This window comes from Bufo gargarizans, chromosome 1, assembly GCF_014858855.1.
Source record: "Bufo gargarizans isolate SCDJY-AF-19 chromosome 1, ASM1485885v1, whole genome shotgun sequence".
In the NCBI taxonomy this organism is placed as follows: domain Eukaryota; kingdom Metazoa; phylum Chordata; class Amphibia; order Anura; family Bufonidae; genus Bufo; species Bufo gargarizans.
Genome location: NC_058080.1, coordinates 124,703,652 through 124,719,085, shown reverse-complemented (window position 1 = coordinate 124,719,085; position 15,434 = coordinate 124,703,652). Strand labels below are relative to the sequence as shown.

Sequence of the window (15,434 nt, the reverse complement as noted above, 5' to 3'; positions counted from 1 at the left end):
TATTGCTTCTACTATCTGCAGGCCCCTAAATTTGACCTCTTGCCTTTAACCATGCCAAATATCCACCTTTAAGGGCATCCCAACTAACACCAGGCAGGAGCCCCAGAAAGTCAGAGAAAGCCTAGAGGCTGGGTGAAGAACTGGGTGAGGGAGAACTGTGTGAAGATTCCCACCTTGAACTGTGAGTACTACTACCACAATCATAGCCACTACTACCACTCCTCCAATCCTCACCTCTCCCCGGGGTCGCTGCATATGCAAAGTAATTCATGATGTAGAAACTCTGGGGGAGATTTATCAAACTGGTGTAAAGTAGAACTGGCTTAGTTGCCCATAGCAGCCAATCAAATTCCACCTTTCATTTTCCAAAGGAACTGTGCAAAATGAAAGGTGGAATCTGATTGGTTGCTAAGGGAAACTAAGCCAGTTCTACTTTACACCAGTTTGATAAATCTCCCCCTTTGTATTGTAAAGGGATTGTCTAAGTCAGGTAGGCACTCCAGCTGTTGCAAAACTACAACTCCCAGAATGCCAGGACAGCCTACAGCTATCAGCATACATTAGGGCATGCTGGGCATTGTAGTTTTTACAACAGCTGGAGGGCCGCAGGTTGGGCATCCCTAGTCTAAGTTATTTAGAAAAGTGATAAGTGCTCCTTGTTATATAAATTAAATGCATTCTCCGGCTGTGCATAAAACAGTGTCTTTATTCCAGCTGTATTTTTGAAATGTAACAGATTTGGGTTGGAATTGTAACACAAGTCATTGGGGGGAATTTATCAAGCTGTGCGCTCCAGAATTCGGGCTTCAAAAAGTCGCAAAATAGGGTTTTGCCCCTTTTGTGGGCTTATTTGTGCAAAATGTTTTTGTGACATTTTGCATTTTTACTCAACGCACTCCAATTTATAAAAGTGCGTGGGAAAGTCGGCGTGGTTAGCTATGTTAGTGATTAGTTTCAACTGCACATTTATCAAATATAACTTTTTAAAATGCTGCAAAAATTGTCGCAATTTTGCTCTAGTAAAAGAGTGGTATAGCAAGTGGAGTAACATCTCAACAGAAGTGTTAGGGTACTTTCACACTTGCGTTGCTTGATTCCGGCAGGCAGTTCCGTTGCCTGAACTGACTGCCTGATCAGGCAAATTGTATGCAAACGGATGTCATTTTTTCTGACTGATCAGGCATTTTTCAGACTGATCAGGATCCTGATCAGTCAGAAAAATGCCTGATCAGTCAGAAAAATGCATTGCAATACCGGATCCGTTTTTCCGGTGTCATCAGGCAAAACGGATCCGTTTTTTTTTTTTTTTTTCATTTTTAAAGGTCTGCGCATGCGCAGACCGGAAGGACGGATCCGGCATTCCGGTATTTTGAATGCCGGATCCGGCACTAATACATTCCTATGGAAAAAAATGCCGGATCCGGCATTCAGGCAAGTCTTCAGTTTTTTTCACCGGAGATAAAACCGTAGCATGCTACGGTTTTCTCTTTTGCCTGATCAGTCAAAACGACTGAACTGAAGACATCCTGATGCAAACTGAACGGATTACTCTCCATTCAGAATGCATGGGGATATGCCTGATCAGTTATTTTCCGGTATAGAGCCCCTGTGACGGAACTCTATGCCGGAAAAGAAAAACGCAAGTGTGAAAGTACCCTCAGGCTTAAAAATGCCCTGATTCACCAAACAGCATGTAATATTTGATACATTTGGTGCACATTATGGCGATGGAGACTCCTCAAAAACTGATTTTGAAAATTCCCCTCAAGATAATTTTTTTAATCTGTTTTATTTTTTATTTTTTTGTTATCTGTGGTTTTCAAATGGACTGCAAGTTACCCTACTGACCTATTGTCAACCAGTGAACAATACATACTGTGTCTTCTCTACCAGTCCAGCATGGCGGTGCTGCAAAGGTTTAGCTTGTATCGTCATTAATCCATTCAAGTCACTACCTAAATTACGAATTGTCTGCAAGACAGAAGAAAACAGATAGGATGAAAATGTTATGTGATATATTAGTATAGTGACAGACTAGAGATCGGGGGATGGGGCTGTTGTGTTATCATTGTTTGTACCTGCGGCGTAAAAATATAAGCACCGTATGAACTACTCCGTGCCTCAGAGCCTCGTGATGGAGGAACGACTGTCGTCTCTGACGTTAAACGAGGAACTGGAAGCTGAAGATAGTGGTTTGCAGAATTATGGATCTTTCCTGCTTGTTTTATTTCCACTGAAACTGGAAATTTTACTTTAGTCATAATGAAATCTGAAGAGTCGTTAGAACAGCTGCAGCACAATACGTACTGTTATTTAATACACACAGTTTTTTATCAAGTACTGAATCAATGTCAATCTTCATTTACTTACCTGAGGCAATTTCCCATGTTTTAATGAGCAGTTCTTGAATGGATCCCACTATAGTCCTCCAAGTGTCATCAAAAACTTCTGCAGCGACTGTGTCCTTGATACAGTCATTAGGGGAAACCGGAGGAATGCCACGCTTTGTCCTCTTTTGGTGAAGCTGAGTTTTCTTTTGATCCAAACCCTCATCATCACTAATGGTTAAGGAAGATTCCATTTTAAAACCCTTTAAGAGGTTTTTCTGCTGTCTAGATATAGAAGCCCCATACTCAGGATAGGTCATCTATATCATGTTGGTGGAGATCTGATGTTTGCCGCTGTCATTGTGGACACGGGGGACAGAGTCAGAAGCAGAAAGCTCCATGCATTGTGTAGCAAATTGGAGCTGCAGTAGCCGGCACAGCTACTACACAGTGGTCAGAGCTTTCTGCTTCCAGCTCCGTCCACTGTGGTGTCTCCGGTGCAATTGGTGGGGATGCCAGGTGTTGAACCACCACCCATCTGATATTAATGACCTATTCTGATGAGAGTTTACCAGTATCTAGACATTGGAAAACTCTTTTGAATATCAAAACTCCCTATGCAGATTAAGTTATTAAGCTAAGGAACTTCAGCCAAAGTCTTAGCTTGGAGCCATCAGTGACTGAACACTGTTCACATTACGATGAGCTTATATATGCAATCTTTTATAATAGCCACATTCTTATTTTACAAAATTAGGAAAATGTTCTATTTACTGCTCTCTGCTGTCATAGGCAAGGTACTCCTCAATGGTGCCTTCCACATCATAGATCTCTTCCTCCAGGAATGAATAAACTGATGACTCAGACCCCAAAGAACTTGTACTAGATGTGGACTCATCAGTTCTTTGTAATGGTGATACTGTCGGGACAAGCCGTGATCCAGATACACACAGTCTGAAATAAATTACATTTTAAATAGAGGTGTTAGTGCTTTCTCAATATAGTACTAGCATCTGCAGTACCCCAGAACACGGTAACTGTATGATTTACTGTATTGTACACTCAATAGTTTTGTATGGATTTGTCAGGGTTAACTATACTCACCCTTTAAGGATGCTAGGAGATGGACTTAGGCTCGCCCACTGTTCAGTGCGTGAGTTTTGTGGTAACTGAGGAAGAGAGAGGAGCTACATGTGCTCACACCTCAGAAAACTAGGCCTGAACTCAAGAGCAGGGGTGCACAATCTTTTTTGCTCTGAACGCCGCATTGTCACATCACTGTATTTCAAGGGGCCTGCAAATTTAAAAAATGTCGATCGGCGCTCATTTGCATTGGCCTATTACACAAGCCAAGGCAAAGTGAATAGTAGGGGGAATGATTACTATCACAGTTATTCTGCCTTCATTTAGTTATGTTCATTATTGGTAGCCCAGTCCTGAGAGTTATACTTACCTGCTCCCCATCCTCCGAACTGCCCCCGCTGCCTCCACCTTCCAGTCCCTGCGCTGTTTACATCCGGCGGGTTCTGCCTCCTAATCAGCGCTGTCCTTCAAGCAGAGGACGGAGCTCACTGGTTATTACCACCAGGCGGCATGCGATAACCAGTAAGCACCTTACTAGCGGAGCAAGCACTCACTGATTAACCCTTTAATGACGTTGTGGTTCAAACGGTTGTAACTTTTTTTTTTTTTTACTGGACAAACAATTTTTAATGTCACACAGAGGGCTTAATAATTTAATAGCTCCTTATTCTTTAAATATACAAACTGACACCAAAATAAATTATTATAATTAATTCCCTATTTTGTGTCTGTTGCTTAGTTATATAATATGTATAGTTTCACGTGAATGGGGCAATAACTGCGACGGATTTGGTCTTTTATGTATTTTATTATTTTTTATCTTTTTTTAACTAAATTTTTTATATATTTCTTCTATATAATATGTCCCCCATGAGGTCATATAAAGACCTTTGTGGGACACTGACACTTTTTTTTTAATTTTGCATTTCTTCCTCTTTATTTTAAAATTGGTTTATTGCTTATTTTCTTTAAATATATTTTTGCCACATAATGTGTCCCTCAAGAGGCCATAAAAAGACTGTCCATACTGTATTTGTATTTTCTTATTTATTTATTTTTAAATTTTCAATTATTTTTTTTAATAGTTTTTTTGCCACATAATATGTCCCCCAAGAGGACTTATTTTCTTTATTTTTTTTTCTTTTATTTGGATTTTATTATAATTTTTATTTTATTGTTTTCAATTTATTTTTTATTTTTTTTGAATTTTTTAACTTATTTTTTTAATTTGTCCCCAAGAGGTCACTGAAAGACCTTTGGGAGACAGTGAGGGACCTTTTTTGCACTATTTCCACTGTAACTGGGGCATCCAAAGTAGCCCCAGTTGCAGGGAAAACCAGCCTGCTGGGGAAGGCTTTGTACAAGGCAGAGTTGATCAGGGTCTACTGACCCTGCAGCTCTGTGCGCCTCTGCCGCCAAGACGCCCGGGGATCATCTGATCGCTGGGTCCAAACTGCATAGAGCTTATTGAGAGCTATGCCACCTATCTGAGGAGAAGGCAGAATACAGAACTGCTATGCAACATTGTGCGGCGCTCCAGGTGTAACACCCCAGAGTTGTGTTACGAAACTCTTTTACCCTGCTACAATCTGTTAAGAGTATTAACTTTGTCATCTAATGTAATTTCACATAATATTCTCACAAATGTGCATTGTAAAGCCTTGTTACATGTATATTGCTGTAATTTCTATATTCACCAGCAGGTGGCAGCAATGTGTTAGCAGGGACTTAAGTCAGTTTAGTGTTTCTAGCCTGGAATAGTTCATTCCAGTTTATCTCCCCCTCTGTGAGCAGAAGTGGGTTGCGCCCACATCCTGCCTCATGAAGAGGGAAGGAAGTTAAGTTAGTGTGCCAGCCACCCCGGCTAGGGGAAGGCTGTGCTTGTAGGAGCTCCCAGATATAGGGATCCAAAGCCAGGATCTTGTCTCGGCTGAGACATTGATCATCATCCCCAGCCTGAGCCCTTCAGCCTCAGCTGGTAGAAGCAAGCAGACAACTCCAGAATTCCAGGAAGAAGTATACCCTGAGACAATAGCTGTGAGTACAGTCCAGAGACCTAGGAGAAGCCATATTCCTCCTCAGCTAGTCAGTCCCCAGACAGCAGAAGATAGAAAGTGCAGAAGCCAAATTCCTGCCACATTACAGAGCTACTAAGCAGACGTCCTTTCCTGCAAAGCTCCAGGTACATGATAGAGCAAAAGATATATTCTTGCCACACATTGCCAATACCTGCTGGGACCAAAGACTAATGCTGTACCATGCTTGGATGAAAGCTACTACTAGTAAAGACATGTTGGAACTTTACCCAAGGTCTGGATCTCAATTACTGCTGCAAATCCCTCCATTACTTATACTAGCACCACACTCATTTTATTGCAAGTGAGCAAGGATCCAAGAGTCCAGTCGTACCCAGGTAGGAGACACCTCTGACACTATTACCACTACCATACAGAGACATTACAACACTCTGGCATTCCTTGCCTGGTACGTGAGTTACAACACCTTAAAGGGCCCTGTGACTGTACCCTGCGTACGCTGCAATTGGCGTCACAAACAGAACTATAGACTATTATACCCATATCCTTACCCACTGCATAATTTGGCGTCCATGTAACCGTACCACGGTCCTGCTCATTGCACAGGCAGAAACACAGCTGATCACACGATCAGCAGTATTTCTGACCAACAGGATGGGAGCCGCAAACCATGGCTCTAAGGGCCGCATGCAGCCCGTGGGCCACATGTTGTCTAGAGCCAACCTATAATCCTAACTTGTACTTCAAACCTATAATACTACTATGTAGGTCCCAATTTATAATCCTTCCATATACGTTCAACCTATAATCCTAACTTGTACTTCAAACCTATAATACTACTATGTAGGTCCAATTTATAATCCTTCCATATACGTTCAACCTATAATCCTAATTTGTAGATCCAATCTATAATCCTACTGTTTGGTTTCAACCTATAATGCTACCATGTAGATCCAACCTATAATCCTGCTGTGTAGTACCAATCTATAATCCTATAACATCCGTGTGCTGCCTGTTCATTTGTTTTGTTGTGTGCGGACCAATAGAAATGAATGGGTCTGTGTGCAATCTGCAAAAAATGGGGATCAGACACAGATACCAAATACGGTCGTGTGCATGAGGCCTAATGCATATACACAGGAAGAAGTGCTCTACCCCCAAACCAGTTAGGCAGGGCGCATAATCATGATCTGTGATCTGTGCTACTTGTAGTGCACTACATGGGCCATCCACTTAAATGAAACCTTGCAGTCTCTCTAATGGTTTTCTAGGAAAAATCATCTGCACATTGAAGAAAGAACCATCTCTAGTACTAAGTACTACATAGCAGATTGCTTTATGTAGTCCTTAGCTGTGATATAACAGGTATATTAAAAAGCATGGTGTTTCCATTGCTCATGTAGTTTGATACTTCATCACATTTAGAGAGCCCTATCCTCAGGGAAAAATTATGTAGCCAGCACCTTATTCTCAAAAGATCACACTTCAATGAGAAGTAAGAAGATTGCTCTACTTACTGCCTCAAGGAGCTGGAGCGCTCATTAATACTCTTGGAACCTGTAGATGAACTCGAAGATGAGGAATTTGAATTCCTGCCCTGAAAGTGCTGGAAACCGTCATCCTTTGGAAATATAAGTTGCTTGCCCAATATTCTAAAATACACCAGTAAGTAAAAGAAAGGTATTTAGAGCTGAACGTATTCTTTATAGACTTCAATGGTACATGAAGAGCTACGGTTTCTTTATAAATAAAAAATATAAAGCATATAAAAAATGAGCAAAGGGTTTATTAAAGGGGTTGTCTAAAAACAAATGGAATTTATCATGTAGACAAAGTCATGTAGACAAAATCAAGGCACTTACTAATGTATCGTGATTTTCCATATTGCTTCCTTTGCTGGCTTGAATTATTTTTGCATCACACTATACCAGTGATGGCTAACCTAGGCACTCCAGCTGTGGTTAAACTACGACTCCCAGCATGCTCCATTTATTTCTATACAGTTCTGAGAGCAGCCAAGCAAGGGGGGCATCTTGGGAGTTGTAGTTTTACCACAGCTGGAGTGCCAAGGTTAGCCATCACTGCCCTATACATTGCTCCTTACCAGGGGTTACGACCACCTTGCAATCCAGCAGAGGTGGACGTGCTTGCATATTATAGGAAAAGGCGCCAGCCTCTCTGGTGGCTGGGACTCTGGGAGTGTGCATAGGCATCCCTAACCAGCCAAACAGTATCTGCGCTGCAGTATGAGTGTACTTTCACACTTGCGTCAGAGGATTCCGCCAGGCAGTTCCGGGAATCCGGACGCAAACGGATGGCATTTGTCAAACGGATCCGGATGCAGATCCGTCTGACAAATGCATCGAAATACCGGATCCGTCTCTCCGGTGTCATCCGGAAAAACGGATCCAGTATTATTTTTTTTCACAAATTTAAAGGTCTGCACGTGCGCGGACCGGAAGAACGGATCTGTCAATGCGGCAATTTTAAAGCCAGATCCGATACTAATACATTTCAATGGAAATTAATGCTGCAAGTGTTTTTGCATGCTGCAGTATTTTCTCCAACCAAAAAACATAAGCGGGACTGAACTGATGCATCCTGAACGGAATGCTCTCCATTCAGAATGCATTAGGATAAGACTGATTCGTTTGTTTTTTTTACGATATTGAGCCCCTGTGACGGAACTCAATACCAGAAAAGAAAAACGCTAGTGTGAAAGTTCCCTTATCTGTAACCCCTGGATGAGAGCAGAGTATAATGTGATGGAGAAATGAATCCAGCCAGCAAAGGAAGCAATATGGACAATCACAATACATTAGTAAGTGCCTTATATTAACTTTGTATACATGATAAATGCCATTTGCTGAAGTGAGACAACCCCTTTAAAGTTGAAGGAACAGTACACACATCCAATCCCATAACAGATTGAAAAGAAGGTTTGAGGTGTGAAAGAAATGTGGTAGGAGTTACACATCGAAAGAGAATGGATTCCTTTTCTTGGCCGGTCACTTTGGGGTGCACATATGCCTCTGCACAGAATCCAAAGAAGAACCAGAAAAAAAAGACTCCATTGCCCACCATACAAATTGTAGTAGCCATTACAGCAATGAAGTAACAATCTAGCTGATTACATTGGAGCAGTGATATTGTTTTGTCACATGTTACCTAAGATGAAGAGACCTCTTGGTCCAGTCTTTGCATTCTGCTTGCAGGTTCTTGTTCTGAGAAGTAATGCTGCCTTCAAACAGCATCTCATCCACATCCCAGAATAACTGATGCACTCTCTGTGTGTTGGCTTTATCAAACTCCTGCCAGATGGAGCACAAAATGGGAAAATGATCACCGGGCAGACATGTGCCTGAATAGCATCTTGTGTTGGAGATAAATGTCTCACTTTGTGTTTCTACTTCACAACCCAATTGCAGAGTAAATTATGTTGGGGTCATTTACGCTGCTGCAGTCTGTACAGCAATGTGCCGGTATTTCAATTATTAACTGTTTGTTGTAATCAATATATTTATTGTCATATAGTTTGTTCTATCAGTCTACAGAGAATAAGTATATTTGTCAATATCAAGGTCTTCACCCCTGCAGCCAACTTGAGCAAATCATATATCAGAATCAGAGGCCGGTCCTATAGAAAACGGGGCCCTGGGCAACATGCAAAGTAAGACTTACTGGCCATTTTAGGCAGCCCACATAGTACTGTCATATAGAGCCAACATCATACTGCCATACATAATTCCACCATACTGTAGTGCCCAAATAATACCGCCATCCATCAGTAAACAATTCTGGTTTATTTCAGCTTCCTCCTAGAAAATAGAGGCCCTGAGTGACTGCCTAACTTTCTTCCACTAAAACTTTCTCTCCTTATGTGCCGTAAAAAACACAATATCCATGACTACAAAATAGCATATGAAGGCAGGTTCCTACAGATTAGCAGTGAGTAGCCATTTCAACACGCTGGCAATAAGGGTCACATACATCTCTAGAGAACATGAACCAGTCCAGGTCCACATGTACAAATAGTCTGAGTCAGGCACTTCATGATCAGTTGTCCTCGGTGCAGCAGCATGGGAGGAGAGGAGGTAGCCCGGACTAAAGCTCTAGTCCACAGCTCCCGCCTCATCAGCCACATCACCAAATAAACACTAAAGAGCAGAGTTCATTTACAATTAAGCAAATAATCATCAGATTTCCAACAGCTTTTTACACAGACTTAAACACAAGGTGTAATTTGTGCCTGACAAAGAGGCACCAGGGTAAGGGTTGGCTTTTGGTTAGTTGGCGCCTTGTGCAGGATTATTTTGGCATCCCCCTACCTCCAAAACCATCATAAAGGAAACAAGTAAATGGTTCCTCTACCTTTGCAACCAATTTATCAATGCAGTTAAAATAAAAAGAAACTAAGCAATTAAGCAAATAATTGTGCTATTTTCTATAATTTATGCAGTCCCTACATATATATGTAGTACCATACATATGTGTCTCCATGGTAACAGACTACAGATAAATGCAGTCTGATCCTGCAGTTATGTACTCTTCGCTCTGCCCCCTACTTCTTGCTAACCTACCAAATCAAGACACTCTTTCTCCATTCTCAGTATCCTCTAAGGATCATTTCTCCCCCTCCTCAGTATTATCTTACGTTAGTATCTTCTCTCCGTCCCTCCAGTTTATCATCTCTCCCTCCTTTTCTCAGTTATCATCTATATCCCCTTCACTAGTTCCAATTGCCTATTAGATACCATCTCTCCCTCTCCCCCCTAAGTATCACACCTTCCTATAATAACTCACCTTCAGGTTTAAAATCACTTTCAATTTCCCAGGCATAATCTCTCCCCCGTCCCATCATATCTTCCCCATCCCCGAGTATTATGCCCCATTTCTCTACAGTTCTCATCTATGGCTTCTGTAATTATCTCACCCAGTATCATATCCCCCCGATATTAACTCCACCATCATAAGTATCATCTCTCCCCCTTGGGTATCACTTCCTCTCCACCCAGTATCATCTCCCCTGCAGTATTATATCCCCCCTCCAGTATTATCTCCACCACCATGTTTACCATCTCCTTCCCTCCAGTATCACTTCCTCTCCATCCAATATATCCCCCTGCAGTATCATATCCCCCCTCCAGTATTATCTCCATCATGTGCATCATCTATCCCCTCTCCAGTATCACTTACTTTCCATCCAATATCATCCCCCCTACAGTATAATATCCCCCCTCCAGTATTATCTCCATCATGTGTATCATTTCTCCCTCCCTCCATTATCACTTCCTCTCCACCTAGTATCATCCCCCCCCCCCACGCAGTATCATATCCCCTCCATTATCACTTCCTCTCCACCCAGTATCACCCCCCCCCCCCCCCCGCAGTATCATATCCCCTCATCCAGCGTTACCTCTACCATTATTTGTATCATATCTTCTCTACCCCCTTCAGTATCAGATCCTCTCCAACCTTCCCTGCCCACACCCCAACCTTTTTTTAGACCTGCCATGAGCGGAAAAAAAGCACAGGAAAAAGAAAAAAAAAGTTATGTAAATCTGTTCAAATGATCTCCAAAGCATATCTTTTTAATTTTAAAATATATTTATATAAATGGCGTTGAAACTACTCTATTAAAATAACATTTTGGGCTGTATATACAGTTCCATTGTATTGGTGAGAACACTCCTAGTGATTAGCTGGGGGCAACTGAGTGATAGCAGCCCACAAGTATTCCTCTCAATGTCCTTTTCAGTTGGATACTGAGCACACAATAGATTCCCACAATTTATGGTTCTGGGGGTTCTTAGCATTTTAACCCTTGATGGGAATTTTGTTTGAGGAAGGATTGTATACTGATTTGCTCTATAGTGACCCTGACACTGAGCCCACATAGAATACATACATTAATTTAAAGCAACCATAGAAACTTTTAAATAAAAAAATAAAAAAAATCCAAATGTAACAGGTTATCTTGAGAACTCAAACTACTAGATTTGAACATCCTCCAAAATGTTGACAAAGAAGATTCATACATCATCTCTCCAGGAGTAGACTGAGCTCCTTTCAGTGGACAGTCCAGTAGTATAGCTTTGAATCCCTGACCAAGAATTATTTAAATCTGTTGGAGTGGTTTGTCCACTGGAAGACAAAGATGAGACCGATTCACTGTGGAAACATAAAAAATGGAAAAAAAAAATAATAATAATTAAATGACACTGGCATACTATTGTCATCTACTGTAAGTACTAAGTGGCCATTCACCAAGTGAAGAAACAAAGCTGTAGAACATGTTGCTCTATCTACATCTGCTTAAGAGTCGGCCTTATCACAGGTGAGGAAGACTCAGTACAGACAGGGGACACAGGATTTTGTGGACTGGTGTCAGCGGAACCAGCTCCAGATCAATGTGGGGAAAACTAAGGAGCTGGTGGTGGATTTCCGCAGACACAGGCCCTCTGCTTTGGTTCCGGTGAACATACATGGAACGGACATTGAGGTGGTGGACTCTTATAAGTACCTGGGTGTTCACCTGAACAACAAACTGGACTGGAGCCATAACACTGATGCTCTTTTCAAAAAGGGTTAGAGCATACTCTATCTGTTGAGGAGACTGAGGTCCTTTGGAGTGCAGGAAACGCTCCTAAAGACCTTCTTTGATTCAGTGGTGGCATCAGCCATATGCTATGGTGTGGTATTGTTGGGGGAGCAGCTTATCTATGGCTGAGAGACAGAGATTAGATAAGGGTACTTTCACACTTGCGGCAGGACGGATCCGGTAGGCTGGTCTCCCTGTCGGATCTGTCCTTCCGCTGTTTTGCCGTATCGCCGGACCGCCGCTCCGTCCCCATTGACTATAATGGGTACAGGGGCTGAGCTCCGGTGCAGCACGGCGGTGCACGGCGAAAGCCGCCGGACTAAAAAGTCCTGCATGTCCGACTTTTTAGTCCGGCAGCTTTCGCCGTGCACCGCCGTGCTGCGCCGGAGCTCAGCCCCCGTCCCCATTATAGTCAATAGGGAAGGAGCGGCAGTCCGCCGATACGGCGAAATAGCCGCAGGACGGATCCGACATGGTGAACAGCCTGCCGGACCCGTCCTGCCGCAAGTGTGAAAGTACCCTAAGGTCATTAAGAAGGCTAGCTCTGTCCTAGATTGTCCCCTTGATCCAGTGCAGGAGGTGGGTGACAGAAGAACTCTAGCAAAATTTACATCACTGTTAGGCTACATGTACATGACCGTGGTGTGTTTTGCGGTCCGCAAATCGCGGATCCTCAAAACGCGGATGGCGTCCGCATGCGTTCTGCAATTTTCGGAACAGCACAGACAGCCTTTAATTTAATTGTCTATTCTTAAGATATATATTAAACTGGATGGGGGGCACTCTAAATTTGGCCACACATGTATTAGAATAATTGGATTGATTTATTGTCACGAATAAAAATCAGCAAAAAACAATAATATATAATATAAGACAATATAAACAACAATTATGATTTACTCACAGTGGGTAGATAGATGTCCTGTTTATTCGATCATTTGATATGGAATCGAATCGCACATGTAGCGAGGTTCTCACCGCGATGCTTAAATTCAGGGTATGTTTTTGCAGGACCTGTGGCGTCCCACATGGTCTGCAGTATCCCTGGTAATCGGTCACCTGGTTGTCACGTGACTCTGAATAAGGGCGTGTCTTTAGATATCGAATCAAACGATAGATATTTCAGCTGAAAATGAGGAATCTTGTGCTCTTTTTCTCTCAAATGGACCTTATAGTCGTATGTTCCTTTTTCTTTTCTTTTCCTTTTGTCTTTACGACCCTCACTGCTCAGTACCAGACGCGTTTAGGGGTTAAAGGTACCCCTTCCTCAGTGGCTGACAGCCACTGACAATAAATCAATCCAATTATTCTAATACATGTGTGGCCAAATTTAGAGTGCCCCCCCATCCAGTTTAATATATATCTTCAGTTTCACTCTAGCACAGGGGGCTCTAAGGGGTGTGCACCTATCCATCAGGAGGACCGGTGAGCCACTAATATTTTGTTAATTGCCTATTCTTGTCCGCAAAGCGCGGACAAGAATAGGACGTGTTATATTTTTTTTGTGGGGCCACGGAACAGAGCCGTTTTGGCAGCTCGGATGCGCACCAATTCACTTCTATTGGGCCACAAAAGATGCGGACAGCACTCCGTGTGCTGTCCGCATCCGTTGCTCCATTCCATGGCCTCGCTAAAAAAATATAACATGTCCTATTCTTGTCTGCGCTTTGCGGACAAGAATAGGCATTTATATTGAAGGCTGTCCGTGTCGTTCCGCAATTTCCACGGACGCCATCCGTGTTTTGCGGATCCGCCATTTGCAGACCGCAAAACACACCACGGTCATGTGCATGAGGCCTTATGAACAAACATGGCAGTAATAGAGAAGTGCCTGTGTGATTTATCTTTTACATTTTACATAAACTTTCGGATAACATCTGGAGCTGGCGTTTTTACAGCAAAAATATGCCAAAGAACAATGGTGCAAAAAAAGAGTCCAGACAATGATGACCTAATGGAAGCATGCAACTATAAACCACTGAATAGGACGACCAGCTGGCTCAAACCTACAGCAGGCTTCTTCACACAGTGTTTGAGAGGCATTTTTATTTATTTTTTTATTGTAAAATAACTTGGAAAAAAAAAACTGTAATAAGTTTAAAAGGTTTGTCTCATTTCGCCTAAGATGAGACACAGCTCTGACCACCAGCCAGCCGGAAAACAGCAGAGCGGGCAGGAACTTTCTGTTTCAGTAGCTCCCATTCCAGTGCATTGAAGCTACGGAAACAGCACGCACTAGCGCCCTCTGCTGTTTCCCGGCCAGCTGGTGGTTAAGGCTGTGTCTCATCTGACCTTAATAGCGGTGAGATGAGACAACCCCTTTAATATATGCCTTTTGAGTTACAGCTAACATCAGACCACGGCATTTAAAAAAAAAAATGCTTGAGAAAATGGCAGGAAAACTCTGCATAGGAAATGAGGACAACTATCATGCCCACCTCATCAGTGGTGTCTATGCTAAATGTTTGTGGTAGCATGCTTCAGTCAATTGCGTGTTGGTGAAACTGGTCTAATGCACTAATAAAGATCATTGCACAGTGTTATAAAGGGGCTGTGCCAAGTAGTAAAATTATCCCTAGTTCACAGCATAAGGCATACTGACTGATTGTGGAGGTCCAACCACTGGGAACTGTACAAATCCCAAAAACAGGAGTTTCGTTCCTCCTCCTGATGGAACAGTAGGTCGATCATGCCCCCTGCCATTTCATTCATTAATTCGCTATGGGACTGCCAGAGATAGCCAGCTACAATGCTCAGTGGTAGCCCCAGTGGTCAGACCTCCACCACTCAGTTATCCCCTATCCCAGGCATGCTCAACCTGCGGCCCTCCAGCTGTTGCAAAACTACAACTCCCAGCATGCCCGAACAGCCTACAGGTATCAGCCGACAGCAGGGCATTGTGGGAGTTGTAGTTTTACAACAGCTGGAGGGCCGCAGGTTGAGCATGCCTGCTCTATCCCATGGGCAACTTCAATACCTGGCCCAGTCTCTTCTATGCATATTCATTCCATATAAAAAATGATATTCAAGGTACATAAATGTCAAAAAATAATAATAAAATAAAATAAAAATGCCACCAGTAGCAGCAAAACCATGAAAAAATATATCAAATTACTTGTTTGGGGGTACTGCTGTGATGTGTTTTTGTGCTACATGTGAACAATATATCCTTTTGGATTTTTTCCGATATTTATACTCATAAAGTACTCCATATCTGAAAAGAAAACTGGAAAAATTCAGTGCATACTGTACCAGATGTAGTTATGGATGGCTTCCTGGACAGGCCGTGTAAAATGCACTGGAAGAGGGTCACCTCCTTTGTCAGAGAGCCGAGGGTCTGCGTTACCTCGAGACAATCCTTTTCTGAAAAAGAGAGATATAAATATG

At 42.5% G+C, this 15,434-nt stretch overlaps 1 protein-coding gene across 5 annotated transcripts in view; it reads right to left on the bottom strand.

Moving 5' to 3' along the window:
- FAM149A (family with sequence similarity 149 member A) overlaps window positions 1–15,434 on the bottom strand; it is a 201,731-nt gene that overhangs the window by 40,114 nt on the left and 146,183 nt on the right. For all 5 annotated transcript variants that reach the window (XR_006390399.1, XM_044297878.1, XM_044297869.1 and 2 more), the window contains 8 exons: window positions 15,300–15,410; window positions 11,485–11,617; window positions 8,615–8,757; window positions 6,964–7,098; window positions 3,102–3,281; window positions 2,371–2,558; window positions 2,079–2,239; window positions 1,877–1,971 (listed from right to left, as the gene is read on the bottom strand). Coding sequence is in view for 4 of the 5 variants with exons in the window: in XM_044297878.1 (XP_044153813.1) it covers window positions 1,877–1,971; window positions 2,079–2,239; window positions 2,371–2,558; window positions 3,102–3,281; window positions 6,964–7,098; window positions 8,615–8,757; window positions 11,485–11,617; window positions 15,300–15,410 (1,146 nt within the window). In the remaining variant the exon portion in view is untranslated. The remainder of the gene's footprint in view (window positions 1–1,876; window positions 1,972–2,078; window positions 2,240–2,370; window positions 2,559–3,101; window positions 3,282–6,963; window positions 7,099–8,614; window positions 8,758–11,484; window positions 11,618–15,299; window positions 15,411–15,434) is intronic.